Below are 21,324 nucleotides of genomic sequence, written 5' to 3'. Positions count from 1 at the left end.
CTACAGATCGTGAACAACCTTTTTCATTTTTAAAATTTTCTATGCACTTTTTCAAATCAGCAACTGTAAATACAAAACAAAATATGAAAAAAAATGCAAAATACAAAAAGTTGTGCATAATCCGTAGCTTATATTTTCTATAGCATCATTTCCAATAACAAATACACAAAACTCTTTATGGTTTTTAATGTTACGCATATGCAATATGGCCATATAATTTGTAACAAAGTTCTAGACTCCCTTAATATAAAAGTTTTGCAAACGTTGCTATTGTACGACCTTCCGTGGAAATGCGTCTGCAGCTAAGACATATTCGTATACAATGGCGTCCTTACATCAACGGCCACTTTATACACATGATATCTTTGGAGAACCATCCTTTCGGCCATAAGATGTACTGTGGATCAGGCCTCTCCCTAAGGTTGATTGTAGCTGCCATACGAGCCAGGGGATATGACAAATACCAGTCTCCTCTAGCAGGTTCACTGCTTATATTCCTCCCCACTAAAACTCATACAAATATTTCAATAGGACATACTAGAGATATACGCCGCCGATAAACGCCGCCGCCGCCGCCGATTTTGGTCGTTTTTCGCACGCCGCCGCCGCATGTCAAAAATATCGGCGTGGCGGCGCGGCGTCCGGCGCGTTACTATATTTTCTACTCGTTTAAGACTGTTTAGGCCATTTATTGTTCATGTCGAAAATTTTTCGGATATGGTCGAAAGTGGTATCAACGGATGCGCATCACTGCCAGTTATAAGAAACTAATTGCGAAATTTAACCCTTTATAACTATTCAAAAGTTATTTAAAATAACAGGCGCTTTCGATGTCAGCTTAACACGGACTTTCCATCACCCAATTCAGCAAGTTATTAAAACAAAATACTAAAAGAAAAGTTATATTATATAATAAATTTATATGCTCACTTTGCATTTTTGAAAAAATTAATAATGAACAATTAATTCAAATAAAATGACCCAAGGCGAACATGTTTTTAAATTGTCATCAAGAATAAGCGAAATCAGTGATGCAAAATCCTTTAGTAGGTTCTAGGGGCATAAACACCCCTTTGAAATTATTCTTACCTCATACTTAAGTTGAGGATATATGTACTTATGAGAAGGGTGTTGTTTATTTGCGAAACTATACAATAGCGTCTGAAATGTTAATTTTGATTTTCACACTTCATCCTTCAATACCCAAGTCTCCCGGTTTGACATTTCCTAAAATTGGCGGCCCTATTCAAAACTGGTCCCTTGGAGTGAATCACATTGATTATAGCCTATCAACCAAGTTTAAATATCACCTACACGTTACGGCTCCTTTTACAATTGTGAATACGTAGGCACATATATCTACCAGGTGAGGTTTTGTCCTTCGCAAGAACACTCAAAGTGGTGAAGCAAAAGCTTTCCCAAGAGAGTGGAACTAATGACCGTGTGTGATACTACCCTAACGTAGTGGACAGTCGAACTTGTCTGAAAACTGAAGCTACGCGGTCATCCAAAATGAGCTCCTATATCATAAGGCCGGAAAACAATAGTTAACAACTTTCAACTTAAAATCAGTCGGCTTTCATTCTAAATTTGATTTAACGGAGACTATTGAAATAAATGTGGTGAACACAAACGTCTGCAATCTTTGGTCTACATTTTAAAAATTTTATCCAGGGTGTTTGTAAAATTTCAATTATGTAGATGCCCCGAGGATTATACGGATTTTCACCCATTACGCAATGACTTCCACTTAGATTGCTTATGATTTCGAGGCGTCATCCTTGGCCGAATAGTCACTCCCTAACGTTTCATGGCGTTTCTCTGGTGTAGCTCGGCAGCATAGCACGACAAAAGCATCCGTTGGAAAGTCTTCGGGGCTACACCTAGAGCTTCTAGGAAAGTGAAGGCGGCGAAGGTATGAGTTCGAAGTCGCAGTCCTATATCTTCTGTACTGGGATATGGTGTGAGGCTCAGGAGGTGTAGTAGCGACTGGTGGTAGGGATTCCTACTGTTCGCACATCGGAAATTTTAGCTCTTAAAAACAGCCGAAAAAACTGTAGGCGCCCTGTGCCACGATAGTCGTGAGTATTAATAGACCCTTCATAGCAACCCTAAGTCGCCTTTATGCGTGACCGCCAAGGAGCGACACATGATTTAAAGAAATTGTGTTCGCGACGATTATTAGGAGTTAACCCTAGGTGAAACTACGCTTTGCACGAGATATACAGGCAAAAGTTTGACTATTTTATGTATCTCTATTTCTTTTCAGCAGACGCAGCAGTACCAATTCCAAAGACCAGGGTTAGGTTCGAAGCCTCTCTGGAGCATGCGAACGAGGGACAATCTCTTCGCAAGGAGCTACTCCTGAAAATTTCTGAACGGTCTGCGAGATTTTGATGCAAAAACCCCGGATCTTTCCGAAATGGCCAACACGTTGATTTCCTTAAATACATATAAACAAAACCTTTCCTAAATATTATTTTTTTAAATAGAAAAATCAAGCTTTTAAAGTAAGAACCCTGGCGTACGCCGGCGCGCCGCCTACGCCGCCGCCGCCAATAAAGTGATTGGCGTAAACCTCTAGGACATATGCTTTCGGTCTTTGTCGCGTACAATTATATTCTGAATATATTGTTAAGTTCTGTAGATTTTAATGTCGCCAAAACCAGTGCTGCGCTTGAGCCGCAAAGTAAGATGTCTGGGCAAAATTTGAAGCAACATAAATGTGTAAATGGCCAGTACCTATACTGAGCAGCAAACTATTATCTCAGATCTTCAGCTCAAATATCACCCCACTCTGTCATGGTAATCCAAAGATAAGGTTCTGTTATTCATGTATGTCATTCCATTATATTGTTGCAAAATATTTGAAATAAGAAGTAAAATAAAAAAAATGTATATGAATTAAGCGAGGATTGCCCTCATTGCTCTTAAATTTATGAAAACATTTATTTGACTCAATTTTAATTTTATAATTTATTTAATAATTTGGGAAAAATTTAAACAACGTGACAATATCCCACTCTCGGGAGAAAATGATTTCAAGAGATTTACAGCTGTTGTTTAAATGTTTCCCAAATTATGAAAAACAAAAAAAAAATTATTTTGAAAAACTTCAGTTAGATGTCTAAATGCGCATTTTTCCCGTTTTCGGGGTGTAGTTTTAATTTGCATTTTAACCTATTAAGGCAACTGAAAAATATCCGTTTGTCTATGATAAAACACACTTCTTGTTAATTTTTAACAAGGGAGTTTAGAAATGAATTTCTTCTGCAACTTACAATAGCAATCGCTGCACATAAAAAGGTAAAGGATTTTAAATTCAATAAAAACCATGCCATTTTCAAAGTTATGTATCTAAATTTCAAACGGTATCGATTTGAGCGACCACCTGTAAGAAATTTACGAATAGATAATTGAGTCAATCCAACCATCAAATTAAGTGATGTTTCGCGTTTTCTTTAACCCATATACGCCCAGCGCCCCATTTTTAAAATGCTTTATACTTATGAATAACTGAAAATCATGGTTTTTTTATTTTTGGCAAATCTTTTAGTGTAGTTTCGTAAACGCCTGCTAAAGTTGAGTCTAAATTTTAAACAATTCATCGGTTTAAGTATTTGAAACTTTTTTTGAACTAACGAGCAAGGAACCCTCTCAATTTGCTATTGTGTTATTGTGTTTTTTAATTTAGTTTGGTTTGAACTTTAAACTTACTTGAACTAGAAGATGAAATTCCCAAAGTTGTTTCAAAACAAGTCCAAACAAGTTTCAAAAATCTCAAAATAACAACTTTTAGACTTTTCTGGGTTTAAAACAAAACCTCATGGTTTTAACTTTTTGGTGAAAATTAAAAAAAAAAAAACCCTTGACACTAGTAAATGAAATGGTTGAAAATGGAAACCCGGTTGTACGAACCCATGGTATAATCTTAATTTCAAACCAAATACGAAGCACAAACAGGTTTCAGATCTAGGCTCTAACTTTTAAACAAACTCTAATTATTAACGAAAAATCATGAAACTTTTTTTAGAGTCTTTTTAAAGTTTAAGATTAATGCTGCAAGAACTTAATCTTTTTAAGCAACAAATTTTGTTCAAGGACTCAGTCAAAAATAATTTTTTTGTATCAACAAATCGTGATAAAATAATTGCCTGACCAACTTCAAACGCTATTACTACTTACATTAGTACCTACCGCTAAATTCTGTCAACGCGTAGCTCTTTCTATGTTTAAAATCTATACATATTGTGACGAATATTAGCATCAATAAGCTGCTACTAAATAAATGCACAACAACAATAAAGCACTCGTATGTAGAAAGCGGGATATCTCACACACACAAATATGTAGTCATCAGCCGAAGTATTTACTCACACATACGCACGCATTTGGCTATGGGAGAATCGTGGACTGCAGATATACATGTATATAGCTGGTAACTAACCACGCATGACGTACAACTGTTCGCGAAATTACTAGACCTTAGGAGAAATGGGTTAATGAGGAAACTGAAAGTATAAAAGCAGCGCAAGCTGAGAAATAACTAATCAATTTTGATTTAAACACGCTATTGGTTGTGAAGTATAATTATGAAGTACTACTACATAAAGAACAGTTGCAATACTGAGTATTGGAGTGATTTATTCAACAGTTTAGCGATTCGAACGTTAACAGAAGGTTCCAAGTAAGCGTAATTTCCCTAAATTCGTTACAATATCAAAACGTATACATATGATTCTTTGCTTGTAAATATTTCAAGTTTTTGAAACATAACAGAAAGTGGTGGCTTAGAATAGTCAAGGCAAGGTCGTAACTAAAATACCTAAAATATTCAAGACGTTGTGTAGCGCAACCTTTTCAAGTGGATGCTAGCGCAATTTTAGCTTCTCCAACCCAATTTTCAACCTCATCTACCCGTGCCGAATCGTGTTTCTTTTAGAGCTAACGATTTCTTCTCGAACACAAGGCAGAATTTCGAGACCCGACAAATCGAGAACTCGGCTTCTTGCGAGATTCTCGTTTCTCAAATCACTCGTAAATCTCGCGAGCTTGTCGACATTCAATTTAGTCGCTGTATTTGTTGTATTCCATGTATTTCGATGATTTTTATTTGTGGTTTTGTGGGAATTATCGCTTATGCCCGTGAAGAAAGCCTAAGTTCTTTATAAAACGGCCAGTGCAGCAATTAAATTGAGTGTCGAGAAGCTCGCGAGCTTTATTTCAAGATTCGAGAATCCGGCGAGAAGTCGAGAGTTTCGAGAAATGTTGAGTTTAGTTTATTAATATTTATAGATTGAGTTAAATTGGTTATTCATCAGTGATCGTATGACATAATACGGCTCCAGATTTCCGCATAATACCCAGAGCAAAGTGCCACACAAAATTTGAACTCTAAGATCTTTCCAGCTGTTCTGCATTATTTTGCAAGATTTAACTTCGGCCAACTATGCAGTCTACTCTGTATAACTTCTTTAAGCAAAAACCATAAAATTGTGTCAATTGAGTTGACCAAACGTTACCATTGAACGGTACTTAGTTGGGTCTTGCAGAAAGTATGGATAGTTACTACAATATAATAGCATGGATAGTTACTACAATCAAATAGTATGGAATCTCTTTAACTTTTTCAAAAATACTTGTTACAACACCATCCGAAATTGTGATATACATACATATTTATGTATGTTCAATAATTTAAAAATGCTTTCACAATTAAAATAAACATAAGAGCAAAAAACAAGGTAGACTATTTGGTTGAATTTTAAAACCAGATGTGTCTATAGACACGATTAAACAAAATGTATGCTTTTTGGCGACTGGTTTTGAACGGCCGTCTTCTGCGCCACTGCCGATCGTTTTACACATTTAGCTTGAACGCAGAATACAATCCCATTTTTTTGTTAATTAGTAGTTGAAAAAGTCAAAAGAAAAGATCATACACACAAATTAATAGAGGCAGAATATCTCAGTTGTGTTGTTAGTGTAGAAATAAGATAAACTGAATTAAGCAAGGAAACAAATAAAAGCAGGATAGCTTAGTGGTTAAGGCAGCTGCAGTTTCATCGTGTGATTCGCGGTTCGAATCCCGGTGAAACCTTTGATAACATTACGAAATTGCCTGACGATGAATTCGTGACGGTTTTCGAAATAGTACTATCGTAATATTCCAGCAAATGTTTCTTTCTTTTCAGTTTCTCTTAGAAAAACATAATAATTGAATATTCAATTATTATAAGCCGGTGTTAAGCTCATGAATTCTTAATAATAAGTATAAATTGAACACACCATTAAAACAAACAAACATAGATCATAGATTTAATCTGGTCAAATTAGCAAAAAAAATACAGTGAAGTTGCAAAAATTGGGTTACAACATGAAATTTGAAAAATGCTCTTCGATATTATACACCAATATACATATATAAGGCATTTCGAAAAAACACACTCTAACTATGGTCTTACCGCTCTTTGCTTTGGTTAGGAAATTGTCTACCATGATATTGTTAAGTATTGTATTAAATATGTTTTCATGTAGCCAACCCTTTCTGTGTTAGAGGGCCTTTAGAGCGAAATGTCACCAAACGTTGAGGGATTCTGAGTCAGTGATAAATGATTGGAAACCAATGAGTTTTCTGTATTTAGACTTACGTTAGGTAACCAAACAAGAAAACATTTCGATCTAAATTTAAATTGCACTACGTTGAGCCATTTCAAACCAAACAAGTAAGGAAGGCTAAGTTCGGGTGTAACCGAACATTACATACTCAGCTGAAAGTTTGTACGATATGGGCATCAATATAAAGGTATTAATGAGGGTTTTAAAAGGGAATGGCCCCTAGTCGCATCTGTCGGGTACCGCTAATTTATTTATATATGTAATACCACGAACAGTGTTCCTGCCATCATTGCAATGGCTTTTGATTTCCCCTGCAGAACTTTTTCATTTTCTTCTATTTAATATGGTAGGTGTCACACACATTTTACAAAGTTTTTTTCTAAAGTTATATTTTACGTCAATAAACCAATCCAATTACCATGTTTCATCCCTTTTTTCGTATCTGGTATAGAATTATGGCATTTTTCATTTTTCGAAATTTTCGATTTCGAAAAAGTGGGCGTGGTCATAGTCGGATTTCGCCAATTTTTAATCCCAAGATAAAGTGAGTTCAGATAAGTACGTGAACTAAATTAAGGTAAGATATATCGATTTTTGCTCACGTTATCGTGGTAGCGGCCGAGCGGAAGGACAGACGGTCGACTGTGTATAAAAACTGGGCATGGATTCAACCGATTTCGTCCATTTTCACAGAAAACAGTTATCTTCATAGACGATATGCCCTGACCAAATTTCACATTTCATTTGTTAGACTTATGGCGTTAAGAGTATTCTAGACAAATTAAATGAAAAAGGGCGGAGGCACGCCCATTTTGAAATTTTCTTTTATTTTTGTATTTTGTTTCACCATATCATTACTGGAGTTGAATGTTTACATAATTTACTTATATACCGTAAAGGTATTAAAGTTTTTGTTAAAATCTTACTTTAAAAATTTTTTTTTCCTCATCTGATTTTGCTAATTTTTATTTAGCACACATATAGTAATAGGAGTAACGTTCCTGCCCAATTTCATCATGATATCTTCAACGACTGCCAAATTACAGCTTGCAAAACTTTTAAATTACCTTCTTTTAAAAGTGGGCGATGCCACGCCCATTGTCCAAAATTTTACTAATTTTCTATTTTGCGTCATAAGATCAACCCACCTATAAAGTTTCATCGATTTTTCCTCTTTGGTAATGAATTATCGCACTTTTTCAGTTTTTCAAAATCTTCGATATCGAAAAAGTGGGCGTGGTTATAGTCCGATTTCTTTCATTTTAAATAGAGATCTGAGATTAGTACCCGGGACCTTACATACCAAATTTCATTAAGATACCTCAAAATTTACTCAAGTTATCGTGTTTGCGGACGGACGGACGGACGGACATGGCTAAATGAATTTCTTTTTTCGCCCAGATCATTTTGATATATATAAGTCTATATCTATCTCGATTGGTTTATGCCGTTACGGGGTACCGTTATGCGATCAAAATTAATATACTCTGTGAGCTCCACTCAGCTGAGTATAAAAAGGCTTCAGACTAGGCGAATTCCCATCATACGGTTTCCTTAGCCTGAGACTAGAAGAGTGTGTCTTACTATCAATGATATCAACGAAAGATTTGACACATTTCCGACATATCAGCCATGTCACTGTTGACAGTAGGACATTTCGAAGTACTTCCACTATCAGTGTATCAGCATTAACAGCGAAAATAATGTCAACTTAGAAATGAAACTGAGCTCCATTTTTACCAACAAATGCTACTTTAGATTAAGTAAGCAATTGAAAAGTGAAGCCTTCTTGCGGCAAGATAAAAAAATTTTCATAAGACATCACAGTGTTCAAAGTGTTAGTTAAAAGTAATGCGGGGGGAAAGAATTAGAGCTAGTAACATTTCATAGTGCGATAATTCTGCTCTAGTTCGGAACTAGTGCGATTTGTTGCAGGTATGTTAAAACAACAGAATTTTTCCTGTGGAAACAACAAGAACAATTTTGTAAAAAAGAAAGAAGCTAAGATCAGCAGAAATATAAGAAAATTGTACGTCTTCATAAAAAGAAAACTGTTAAAAAATAGCGTTTTCCCTTTGAAAATTACAGATCAAATTAGTGATATTACTCAAAAACAGCAAAGATACTTAAAAACATCGTAAACTGAGAGAGTGACCATACATGTGATTTCTACAGCAGCAGCTTTTTTCCTGTAAAAACAACGAGTTGATTTGTTAAGTCGCTATGCCGCATGTACACCAAATATGCCAGCCTAAGTAGCGAACGGGGCGCCATTTTGATGCAAATTTATCCTGCAAACAATTGTTGCTGTTTTTGTATGGCTAGTCGGTACTCCGTTCGCCAAAGCTACTGCAAATGCTGTTAAACGGGATCCCCATTCGCTCGGCATGCAGACGAAGCGGTCAATATCCCGTTATTGTAGCAGGAATTGATTGATGTAAGTGGATGATACATCTCGACCACCTCCGCTGCGTTATGTTATTGCAAGTTAGCTGCAGCTTGAAGCGACCCCTGGCAGCTGCTGATGACCTTAGACGAAGTGATGAGAGAGCTAAGTGCCCTGAACGCTGATTGGGTATCTTAGTAAATGTACACCTTTCGCCCCCATTGGGTCCTATAATTTTGGAACTATAACAAAACTGAATATGTAAAATTACTCTATAGCAGTAAATAGAAATATATGCAATATATATCTATGTTAAGAAAAAATCTTTTAAAATTACATCATATTCCCTTTTAAAATTACAGATACATTGTGTGGTGTCAAAAAGATATGTGTAACATTCTTTAAAGAAGAGCAGCAAAGAGAAATAGAATGTCAACAAATTTTAATTCCGTGTTAGGCAAATCTGTTGAAACAGCAGCATTGTATTGTGAAAATAACAGATAATGACAGATATAATGAGAGCGAAAAGGTATATCAGCACTTTTTCTGCGAAAAAAGACACAGTTTTGTGATTATAGCAAAAAAATTTATCTCACAGTACCTAAGAGCAGGTACCAAGAAGTTGGGCTAAGTAAGGTTAAGAGGGCGTGCGTGGAAGTTTCCCACACTTCAACTCAAAGACATTTTTGTCAGGCACATTCGTCGACCAGATTTCTTTCTAGTGGTCCTCAACGAACCACTTGATTTCCCTAATAAGCTTAAAGACGTGATGGAAGGTGAATCCCTTCCCAACCTCTACCGGGCTGTTGAAAAACCGTGCACCCAGATAATTGGATGTCGGTGGAGTAAGTGATGAATAGACTCCTCTTCCTCATCATTCTAACAGTTTCTGCAGAGGGAGCTTGTGGATATGCGCCATTGTGGGAGCATTATTGCAATACCGCAATGACCTGTGATGACAGTCGTCAGTACTCTTGCTGTTTATCTTGCCGTGGGAGCTAGTTCCTTTCTCATCCAAGCGAGTCCGTTGCCTTAATCTCATATTCCTCGATTTTCCTTAGGAGATAGTTCAGCGGTGGTCGTACGGAGCTGTACGCCTCATTTATGTCCATTTCGAAACCTCTCCTGGCCATCTCATCTGCAAATGCATTCCCTTCAATATTGCTGTGCCCCGGGACCCAACAAAGTGTGATATTTAAGTGCCATATGTATGAAAGCGAGGCTCAACCACTCCGCATTATATCCAACATTCTTAAGCTGGATTCTAACGCCTTTGAGGCAGCTTGGTTGTCGACACAGGTCGTTTGATTGATATCGTACTACCCTGGAGCAGCCTGGCTGCATTCTCTAAGTCATAGACCTCCGCCTGAAACACATTGCATGAGTTGGAAGTCCATATGATTGATTTACCTGCAAATGCTTTGAGTACATTACAGCTCCAGTTCCCTTATCTATTTTCAAGTGGTATGTGTAAATTGTAATGCCCTTACCGCTGTCTAGGCCTTGCTCCTATTCTACCTTTAAAGCATATCTTATGTTCTGCACCTGGAAGTCGAAAACCAACCATCGGCGTCGGACGTTAGGTCAGTTGTATTTACGTTCAATTGTTCTTTTATCATGCCATCTAATATCGTCGCGTGCCCTTATTCGGTTGAATTCGATTCTCTTACTGGTAGAGCTCTTTGCGCCCAAGCATACCAATCTTTGCACTCTCGCAACCCTATGTTGATTGCTCTTTTTCTGTCTAGCACCTTCCACTAGACAAAAGCTCCATACGTTAGTATCGATGGAATGACTGTGTTGTACATGCCATGGTAGATATTTGGCGGCAGTCCCGAGTACCTCCCGAAAGCCCTTTTGCAGGTGTGGTATCCACCCAGAGCTTTCCTTGATCTCACCTCAAGGTTCCTTTTCCATCCTAAGTTGGACTAGTAGCATGCCAAGACAAATTGGCTTCAGACGAGTGATTTATCGTTGTGCCGTTCAGCCTCGCTAAATCTAAGAAGGCATATGCGACTACCCTCGTTTCTTCTGCACTGAATTTGATAAACGACTTTAAAAATATATGTTAATACATCAGCAGGTTTTTAGGAAAACAACAGTTTCAATTGTGCAATTTTACCAAAAACTTATTAATTTTTCCTTCAGATTGGAGGCACTTAAATCTTCTTTGCTGTCATTAGATGGATAGATAATTGTTGAGAATCGCACTACGACCATTGGTCTATTGTGCACTCATCTCCTTCACAGCGCCTCATGCAAACCGACTTCCCTGATGTAATCTAGTAGTTCCCTTAGCTTCAGGGTTTGAATGTGGGAATCCCCTGGCCATGGCGAGCCTAAAAACATTAGCCATCCGTCTTGAGATTGCGTCGCATTCCAGTAGAATATGTTCCGCCGTCTCCGCTGATCGATCATAGAACCAACATATGTCACTCTATTGTATGCCCAATTTATGCATGTGGCTGTTGAGTCTGCAGTGTCCTGTAAGAATTCCTGCTAGAATTCTCAGGTTATTTTTTGAAAGGACTATATAATCCTAACAGTATACCCGATTGTCTTATATATGGCGCATTGCGCCAGTGCTCTTCTCTTTCTCTCTCTCTTCCAGTAGTAAATGCCCCCTTATTTCCAGTGGGCCCTATGCTGACTTTTCTCTGATATTTTCATGTCAGAAATAGACTCGGGCGGCTTGCCTGCCTACCTCTTCCTAAGACCAACCCCATTGTTAAAATAGTTTTCTGAGTTTTTGTAAATTTAGCAAGTTGAAATGTAAATTTCACAAAACTGTTTTTTCTGGACAGGGCATGGTAAATTTATTAAGTACCGCCAACTAACCGATAAAAAAATAAGAACTGTTCCATTTTCACGGTGTATACTGTATCTATTATCACAAATATTTACTTAAGTGCTTTTGTAAAATTATTACATTGTTATAGTAAAAAGTAAATTACTTTTTAAACCACAATTATTTATTACTTTTTTTCATTTTCAGAAATATGTTAATCGGAAAAAATTGCAAAAATTCCAGAGAAAGTGAGCAGCGTACAATAAAACCAGTTTTGTGAGAGAAAAAGTGGAAAAAGGTGTTAAGGGACAAATTTGAAAAAAAAAACACACACACACATACAAACAATTTACGGTTATTATGACGCTAATATTAATAAAAAGTAAAAACAATTTTCAATACCAAACTACTAACGGAAATCATAAATATTAAGACTTCAAGCGGCCTTTGAAAGCCATGAAAAGTCATTAAAAAGCAATCGCCGACTACAATAACAATAACAACAACAACGTAAATAAACTAATAGCACGGATATTTGTTAGTAATAACAAATAACAATTGTAATTGAATTGGTTATTAAAAAAGCGAAAAAAATAATCACTACAACAACAACAGCAAATATGGAGTACACAACCACTAAAACAACGATTAACCTAAGTAATGCAACCAACGAAGCCAATGAAATGTCAACGTCACACGATGAAGTAGATTTTGTACCTGTAGCAACAACAACAACAACAACAAATAATATTAGTAATAACAACAATAATCACATTATCAACAGTAAAATTACAAGCACTGGCAGCAGCAACAACAATTATAATAAAATGAGCGAAAATGCCACAACTAGCTGTAGCGGGTTAAATACAAATTCGAACAATACTTCGAAAATATTCGGAAGTACGAAAAAGCACACAAATGAGCATTTACAATACCAACAACAAACACAGCAACAACAGCAGCCCGTAAAACAACAAAAAAGCGTAACAAAAAGTAAAAAGAAATGTAGCAACAATAGCAACAACACCACTACAAATGATGAACCAAAGAAGAAAAGTTCGACGAAAGATCGTCTATCCTTGTTCTCTAAGCTGGGGCGACGCATTAGTCAGAAGACGTTGGGTCATAAAGACCCCCAAATGAGTGCAGCTACAACGGAAACGGAAACAGCAACGGTTACAGAAAAGATACCTGCAACAAGAAATACGAGCACAACAAACACCCAACAACAACAACAACACGCTAATAGCACACCTCCACACCAACACAAATTTGTCAAAAGTTCTTCCATTGCCCGCCTGCTGGGCAACACTTATCAGCAACACATGAAGAAATTTGAAAAACAGCTACAGCAACAACAACAACAACAACAACACAGTATGGAAAAAAGTAAACTAACCAATTTGGATGGTAAATTTCATACATTCGGTGGCAGACGTCGCCCAGCTGGACCATATTTGGATCGTTTTAAGCAATACTCCAAAGATGATGCTGATGTCAATGCAAATTGCAAAAATGCTGCTGGTGACGTTAACGATGTCGAATCAACTTTGGATTTTAGTGAAGTATTAGAAATTGAAGCTAATACAGCCGAAGAACTGCAGCATGCCTCAAGCGGTTTGGAACGTTTCTGTGATTATAACACAGTGGCGGCAGGAGATGATGAAGCTGCAGCTGAGTTGGGCAACAAAACGATGCGTACTCTGTCGCGCAGCCTGGGACGTTTGTGGGGTAAGCGTTTGCACAGCGTGGAGATAAGTACACCGGATCCCGAGTATAAAGTGTCCTATCTGGGAAATGTGCTAACCGGTTGGGCCAAAGGTGAGTTCATATAATTATTATCATATAAGACTTTCGGCAGACACATTATGGATTAAGGTCTTAATTGCAATAAAACACCACAACATACTTAGAGACTCCGTATGAAAACGCAGTAAAAGTAGAAGTAAGGGGAACTCGTGCAAAGACGACGACCATGCCGTCTAATCGACGACCATGTCAAGCTAATCTCTGAATATGAGAATTCTAAAATTTTAATAAATAAAACTGCCCATGCCCCAGGACATTATTTGCTTATTGTAGCATATGTTGCGGCTTCTTGTTGATTTGACGGGTGTAGTGCTGATAGTTCTCCGTGAGCGGAGTTGGATAATTTATCTTCCAATACGTTGCCAGTTTGCTCACGTTTTGCTGCCACACACGGGACGTATACCATTGCCTGTGCAATCCCCACGCTGATCAATCACTTCACTGCCGACTTATGTCCTGCCTTTAGAAGTTAGAAATCATTCCTTTTAGGAATCGTAGTGTCGCGCAGTCTCTGCACTTAAACAGTTTGATAGTTCTACCATCCCAGTGAGTCTAAGGATATAAGTAAACATTTCACATCCTTCTGATTATGGCATTAAACGGCTCTTTATCTCCAGATTTCAAAAGTGTGGTGAACATTTTCCCGTAGCAATAGCATAAATCAAGTATAGCAACGGCCAGCGGCTTCTTCGCCGTAGCGCTCATGCTCACGGAGTAACCGGGATCTCTGCGTTAGCTCCGATTGGACCGGTGTAGCCGGAGTCACATTGTAATCACCCATTATCTTCCACCTGTCTTTCTCAACGCTCTCTCCCACTCGTGGGACTGGCTTGTACTCATATGTATCCCCTCCACTCCACTACAAATTGCAAGGCAGGCTTCTTCGCAATATTTCTTCACCTGGAACTGGAATAGCGGAGTATAAAAGGGCTGTGGCCCACATATCGCTCATTTGCTGCAACGTCGTCATAACTCAAAAAACACAATTTTCCAGGAGAGCCGTTCAAAGATTTTAACTGCCATATGATGCACATATAAAGGCATATTTTCATTTTTATAACACGTGCTACATTTTTAACTGATCACGAAGATTTTTTTATACAATATAGATCATGATATTACATACATACATATATACATATTGGGTACGTTTATATGTTATTAACGCAAAAGTCATGTTTTTTGAGTTAGGACGCTGAACTACCAAACACGAAATTTACCAAAAGGTAAAAAGTACTGACTTCTACCTACCTCAAATAAGGACTGAGCATGGTTGGTGTTTTTAGGTTAGAGTCGATAGAGCAGGCAAAAGCATTTGTGCCGAGCTTCCTATTTCTAAGATTTTTTTCTTTTGTTGAAAAAAAATCAATTAATTCTTATATCTCTCTCTCTCTCTCTCTCTCTCTCTCTCTCTCTCTCTCTTTATAAGGTGAGGGTTGCGTTGAAAAGCAACTAAACACACTATGGCGCAACTACACCCAAAACAATAAACCGGACATGATTATGCGCATTAAGGTATGCGCTAGTGGCCTAAAAGCGACAACACGACAACATGGTCTCACCGAATATTGGGCCAATCGCATCACACATTGTTGCGCACCAAAGAACTATCCGCGCATCTTTTGTTGGGTCTATCGGCATGAAGGTCGGAAAATGAAACACGAATTGCGTTGTCATGCGGTGCTCTGCAGCAAAGAGAAGATGGTGCAGGATATATGCAATACACTGAAGGTAATTAGATGTTAACACAACTTGCATATATGCTGTTCTCATACTGACACTCTCTCTCTTTTACGCAGGAAAATTTGAAACGCGCGCTACGTGAATTTAAACGCGAGAAAATTCTCAAACAAAATGCGCGTCTCAGTTTGGCAAATGCGGCATACGAAAATCCGAGTCTACCACGACGTAAAATATTACTCATCGTCGGTGGAAATAATTATCGACCGCCATTGGAGCGTTCCAAGTCAGCGCCCAAATTAATGGCCATCGAGGAAGCAATAGGAGAGGAGGAGGGGGAGGATGCTGAAGAGACAAATGAGCCAGAAATGAAATCGTGTTGTCAAAAAGATTCACTTTACCCCGCCATGACACTGGGCCGTCGACGCTGCAGACGTGGACACTCAATAAGGCGCACTGGAAAAGCACGTCCGCTCGGCAGCATCTCATTGGATGAGTCAAGGCAACGTAAGCAGGGTTTAGCCCTAGCCATGAGCGCTGCTGACACATGCTGTCATAACAAATTAACGACCAAAGAATCCAATAGCAAACAGTTAGTGGCGTCGCCATGCCTCGAGGCGGCCGAAGAGCAACGTCATAGCTATGGCTCTGATGAATCCGATGACTTTGAGAAATTACTCAAATACAATGACTATGATACGAATACATCGTTAACGACCGAATTGCTGCCTTACTTCGATATGCAACTGCACAAGAATACAAGCAGTAGCCTCAGCGATTTAAGTGAGCTCAAGCATGATGAAGAAGAACCGCTTAGCTTGCCACCTACTATCAATACTAATCCAATGGCACATCCGGAAGGTGATATGCTACCTAATGACCATGCGGTGCGAGCGGAGGAAGAGGGCGGCGCGCATGATGAGACGCATGTTAGCTTGAGACGCGATGGCGTTTGCAGTGATGGTGAGGAAGATTTTCTCGACGCTGAAGATTTGTACTTTCGGCAGGCGTCAATTTTGAATATCTTGCATCGCAACTCGATGCGTAAAATGGCGCAAATAGCGTTGAGTAGCGATGAGGGTGGCAGCAGCATAGATACAAATTCAGCAACACCGCTGCAATACCGACATCAAACGCAGTCGTCCATTTCATCCAATGCCTCCTCGAATGCAACTACCAGCAGCTCAATTAACGATGGACACATCGGTTTAACGCCGAGTAAACGGCATAGCGGCGGTGATAGCGATGAAGGTTCAATATCGAGTGGTTGTGAAACTGCTAGCACTGTGACCGCCAATCAAGATGATCTGTCACTACAATACCGTCATAACAAACAACTACTGCAACTGCAAGAAAGCGCGCTCTTCGACGCAGATGATGCATCAAGATTTTTCAATATGCCAGTCAATGAGCATGCGACTGCAACCGTCACCGTTGATGAGATCTACCAAAGATTAGAAGCACGTCTACAGCGACGACAAAATAGTGATGCTACCACCTTCAGCAGTTCAAGCACGACCACGTTGAAAATGAGCAGCGAGAGTTCACTAGCGGACTCAACAAATGATGCAGTTCAATCGGCGCCCACGATTGAGGATACAATAAACATTGTGAACGGTACAAATAGCACAACAACGCGCGTACATCGCCAAAGGCAACGTCAATTGAGCGCATCAATAGTAGCGCCGCCGCAACGCAATTACAACGCAAACGATACGGACTCCGAGTGTAGCGATGAGTCAGGCTATGTGGAATTTCGAGAGGAGCGGGAAAAGACTGTTAGAGAGAAAGTATGCGATGTGGAGCGCCGTGAGTTGGCGCAGCAACAACAGCAAGAGCATCATCATGTAGCGCATCAACGTAGCATACAAAAACCACAAGTGCCGCCAAAACCAATGCCGCGTCGTACGCTAAGTGGAGGTGGTGGTGGTGCAATTGGCAACGGTATGATTGTGTTTTGCAGTCAGCAATCAAGCAATAGCACAGCTGTGTAAGGTTTACAGCATTGTGACTATATTCTACCAGGGATGATAAACGGATTTTTTCATTTTGTACCAAACGAGGGAAAAAAATGTACCAAATCATCCAAAATTGTACAAAAAGTTTTTCGGATGCAAATTTAAACCAAACTAGAGTTATATTCTGCTTCTTTATCCAAAAACTGTTTTTATTCAGGAAAATCTTTGAGTTCTTTAAATACCGCAGTTGACAAAAAGCTTTTTTCGTATCTATATTATGACAACTATTGTTAGTTGATTTCATCGAGTCTTTAGTTTCTATTAAATTCGAAACTGTGTTTATTTGAAGTATATTTCTGCACTTAGGTTTAATTAAATTTTGTATAAAAGATATCCTTTCTACGTTTGTGGATGAATGTGGAATCGACAATACGCCTTGAAATATTCTATAAATATTGGAGAACATTTGCGCGTTTAATTCATTTTTAACTGATCTTAATTCTGCCCAAAAGCTGCATATATTTAAATTCTTGAATTTTTAAGGCTCTCATTCTCTGCTAAAGCTCTAAATTCAGAATTAAATTTCTCTATTTTATCAAATTCAGATTTCGGAAATAAGTCCATAACTAAAGGCACAATACTGTTTGTTTCGCTGCTTAAAATACTTCCTGGTGAAATCTTTGCAGCCCACAACAAAGTTTTATCATTCAAATTTACTTTCTTTAATAAAGTACTACAAATTTGTATATAAAATTGTTTAGCAGCTCTTAAATATGTGTACGTCATCTTTTTCGAAAAGGTTGTTTGATAAAATAATATCCACATTAACACCGCAGTAAACTTCATATGGGGTTAAGTGATTTTCGTCTGAATCAATATTTAACATCCAAATAGGACTTGAGTCTAAATAAGATTTTTTTATAAAATTTTTAATTCGGTAATAAGTAAATGTGTGCGAATATCTTCAGACTGCATTTCTATATGCACATATTTATTTCATCTAAAATATAAGAAAGAAATGTAAAATATACTTTATAAAAATGACTTTATAAAATTTCAGATATAAGATTAATATTTTGATTACTGCTTTTATTTTCAAATACGTAAAGTTTTAAATAATACCTAAGGGTATCCCATTGCTCAAGAATTCTATCTATGACGGCTTGTTCAGAAAGCCACCTTGTGGGGGCGTACTTTAGTATAACATGCATTTCTGTACCGAAATACTCTTGAAAACTCTGAAAGTCTGCCTTCCTAACGGGAGTTTATCCAAAAATGATAATTTACGTCTTTTAAAAATTTTTCAATTTTGTTGGGCGGCCATTGAAGCTAAATTTAAAATGTGACAAAGACATCCATTAACATGCAGATTTGCAACAACTTGCTTCAGCATTGCTTGCACTCCGCATTTTGCTCCCATCATAACCAACCAATTGTCGGCAGTGAAACCAATCATTTTTTCAAGTGGTATTGAATGGTCTTTCAAAGATTTAATAATGGCATAAAAAATTTCCTCCTCGGTCAATGATATGAAATCTAATTATGGATTTATAATTTTCTGGTCCTGTTATTTGAGTTATTATTTTCTGTGCTTTAATTCTATTGGTGCAACATTTTTTCAAAATTTTAGAATCAGTTACGCTATTTTTCATAAGCATATTTAAATGATCCATAATTGCAAATGGAAAATTGTGCTTGGCAACAAAACAACTTAACTATCTATATATTTTCTTCGAAAAATTTTAAATTTTTTTGTACATTCAGAGCTGCTTTGCAAATGACTTAAAGTGTAGGGCGGTGTTTTACAAAAATGTACCAAATATGTCAATATAGTACCAAAGTACTTTCGGGAAGCGAAATGTACCAAAAAAAAGTACAAATGTACCATGATTATCATCACTGTATTCTACTGTGGGTGAATTTAACCCGACAGCGGAACGCGTTGCAGATGGTACGCTTTATTAAGAGAAGAGATTTGATACAAAATTCACGTGACTTATTTTTTGGTGGCTTATTTTTTTCTAAGTAACATTAGCTATATAAACTGTATATGAGTAAATATGTATTAAAGAATATTATTATATTTTTAAGGATTTCTGGTTAATTTCAAATCCTTTTGGTGCATCTATGAATTTTTTTTAACTTTATATAGATATGTACTATATGGTAATTAAATACGACTGTATTTGTAACTTAATGAAGTGAGTAAACACAAAATATTTAATAAATGAATTTGTATATAAACAATTATTTACATACATATATTATACAATAGTTAAATATAAATTATATCTTAAAATTGCTAGTGAAATAAAAAAAAAATTGTTTAATAAAAGTTCAAAGTATGTTGGCAACGGCCGAAAAGAATGTCTGAATAAAAAAATCTTTCGATATAAGCAACGAGGTTAAGGAAAGTCTTATTGAAGTACGAAGAAATCCAGAGGCTTTCTAAAAAAGAAATGGAATGAGAATGGTCGCGTAGTAGTGCAGTGGTCGTTGAAGCACCTCTTGACGGTAATTTCCCAAAAGAGCCAGGTGTAAGCATTTTCCCTACGCTCAGTGAGGCGTCTGGCCGTGATCCACATCAAAGCAAGGTTCTTCAACACAAGATTTATCTGTGCCTACGAATCGACAGTTAAGCAACCGAGATGAATAGACATGAAACATTAATTCTCAGCTGGGTATTAGAGTTCCATAAAAAGCGCCAAAACAGTTTAAGAAGCCGCTACTTTTTTATTTGAGAGTTCTGGTGGATAAATATTTACATGGGCACCTATCTTCTAGGTTAAGGTTAGGTTGAACTAGCCGGTACGTGAGGACCTCACATAGAGTGAATGAGCCCGTAGTGTTACCAGAAGTTTGTTCTACGACCCAACTGAAAAACCCTATCAAAAACCAGGGCTTATATTATAAAATAAGCCGTCCGCTTGGCTAATACTAGAAATTTTCTTAGGACCTATGCAACTTGCTGCTTCTACACTTTACAGTCTACGACTTTTCGCTTGGTCGACCATGTGCAACCCTCGGCTTCTCTCAATCTCGCTCTAATCGGGATGTCTACGGAGCAAGCATCGAGGGATGAACCCTTTTACTTAGTTCATCCGCTTTTTCATTCCCCTTCAATGCAATATGCCCTTGGACCCAATATAGATGTATGATTTTCTCTATCCCGATTCTTTCCAGGGCTTGCTTACACTCTAACACACTTTCAGATACTGTGCTATGAGAGATTATTGCCGTAATTGCTGCTTGGTTATCAATATAAAAGTTGACGCGGCTGCAGTTTAAGCTATATGCTTCCACTGCTTTGGTTACGGCTACTGCTCCCGCCGGCAGCTTGTAGGATCTGTTTATTTCCGGATCTGTTTATATTCCGTATGTCGTAGACCCTACTCTTTCCACTACTTTGGAACCAATGGTGTCTGCATGTATCGCCTAGTCCGCCATTTGGGTACCCTTGCGCCAATCATCCACCTTTATTGTGGCTTTAAGAGCCCCTTCGAAGCCCAGAAACAGAATCAGGAAGTCTATTCGTCCTTTAATTGACGCTATACTACTATGACCGTATGGTCTGCCTCGTTGCAGTTGTTAACGCTATGTTCTTTGCCACCAGGTCGAAAGGTGAAATCTGAAGAATGGCATACAATGCAGCGGAAGATTCCCTTTTGTGTTTATGTCCACCAAACAGTGACTCCATAGTATAAGATAGGCATTACAATACCTAATGAGGGAGAGAGGACGATAAACTCCACGTACACCCCAACATTCTTTTACATGCATAAAGTGCCGTCGAAGCCTTCTTCACACAACTTACTGTCTGGAATGGTAAATATATAGTTTGTGCAAGATTTCTGCTGCTGGGTCACCCTCCTAACTTGGGACTGGTCTAATTTGTGGCCTTTATGACAGTACCTGTCTTCTATGCGTTGGCTGTCAACCCGACATTAGGTGCCCAGGTTTGTATATCATAAAGCGCCCGTGCCGTAAGCCGTAAGTTTGACGGGTTCCCCATCGGACCTCCTAAGCAGTTAGTTTATGACCAGTGTCTACAGCAGAGGTGATAACAGCCGTCATGCGGCGTGCCC

At 38.0% G+C, this 21,324-nt stretch overlaps 1 protein-coding gene and 1 pseudogene across 14 annotated transcripts in view; one reads left to right on the top strand and one right to left on the bottom strand.

The window, feature by feature from the left end:
- LOC137236454 (serine-rich adhesin for platelets) overlaps positions 1-19,643 on the top strand; it is a 344,342-nt gene extending 324,699 nt beyond the window's left edge. For 12 of the 14 annotated variants that reach the window (XM_067759064.1, XM_067759067.1, XM_067759069.1 and 9 more), the window contains 3 exons: positions 12,000-13,613; positions 15,031-15,332; positions 15,401-19,643. In XM_067759064.1, coding sequence (XP_067615165.1) covers positions 12,413-13,613; positions 15,031-15,332; positions 15,401-17,275 — 3,378 coding nt within the window. In that variant the 5' untranslated portion in view covers positions 12,000-12,412 and the 3' untranslated portion in view covers positions 17,276-19,643. Of the gene's footprint in view, positions 1-4,320; positions 4,688-9,392; positions 9,534-11,999; positions 13,614-15,030; positions 15,333-15,400 lie in introns of those variants that run through there. The other 2 variants (XM_067759072.1, XM_067759073.1) reach the window with 2 other exon arrangements.
- Positions 1-21,324, bottom strand: part of LOC137237255 (putative nuclease HARBI1) — a 526,467-nt pseudogene that overhangs the window by 122,935 nt on the left and 382,208 nt on the right.

The sequence above is a fragment of the Eurosta solidaginis genome, chromosome 1, assembly GCF_040869045.1.
Source record: "Eurosta solidaginis isolate ZX-2024a chromosome 1, ASM4086904v1, whole genome shotgun sequence".
Taxonomy (NCBI): domain Eukaryota; kingdom Metazoa; phylum Arthropoda; class Insecta; order Diptera; family Tephritidae; genus Eurosta; species Eurosta solidaginis.
This window is presented reverse-complemented; position numbering and strand designations above follow the sequence as displayed.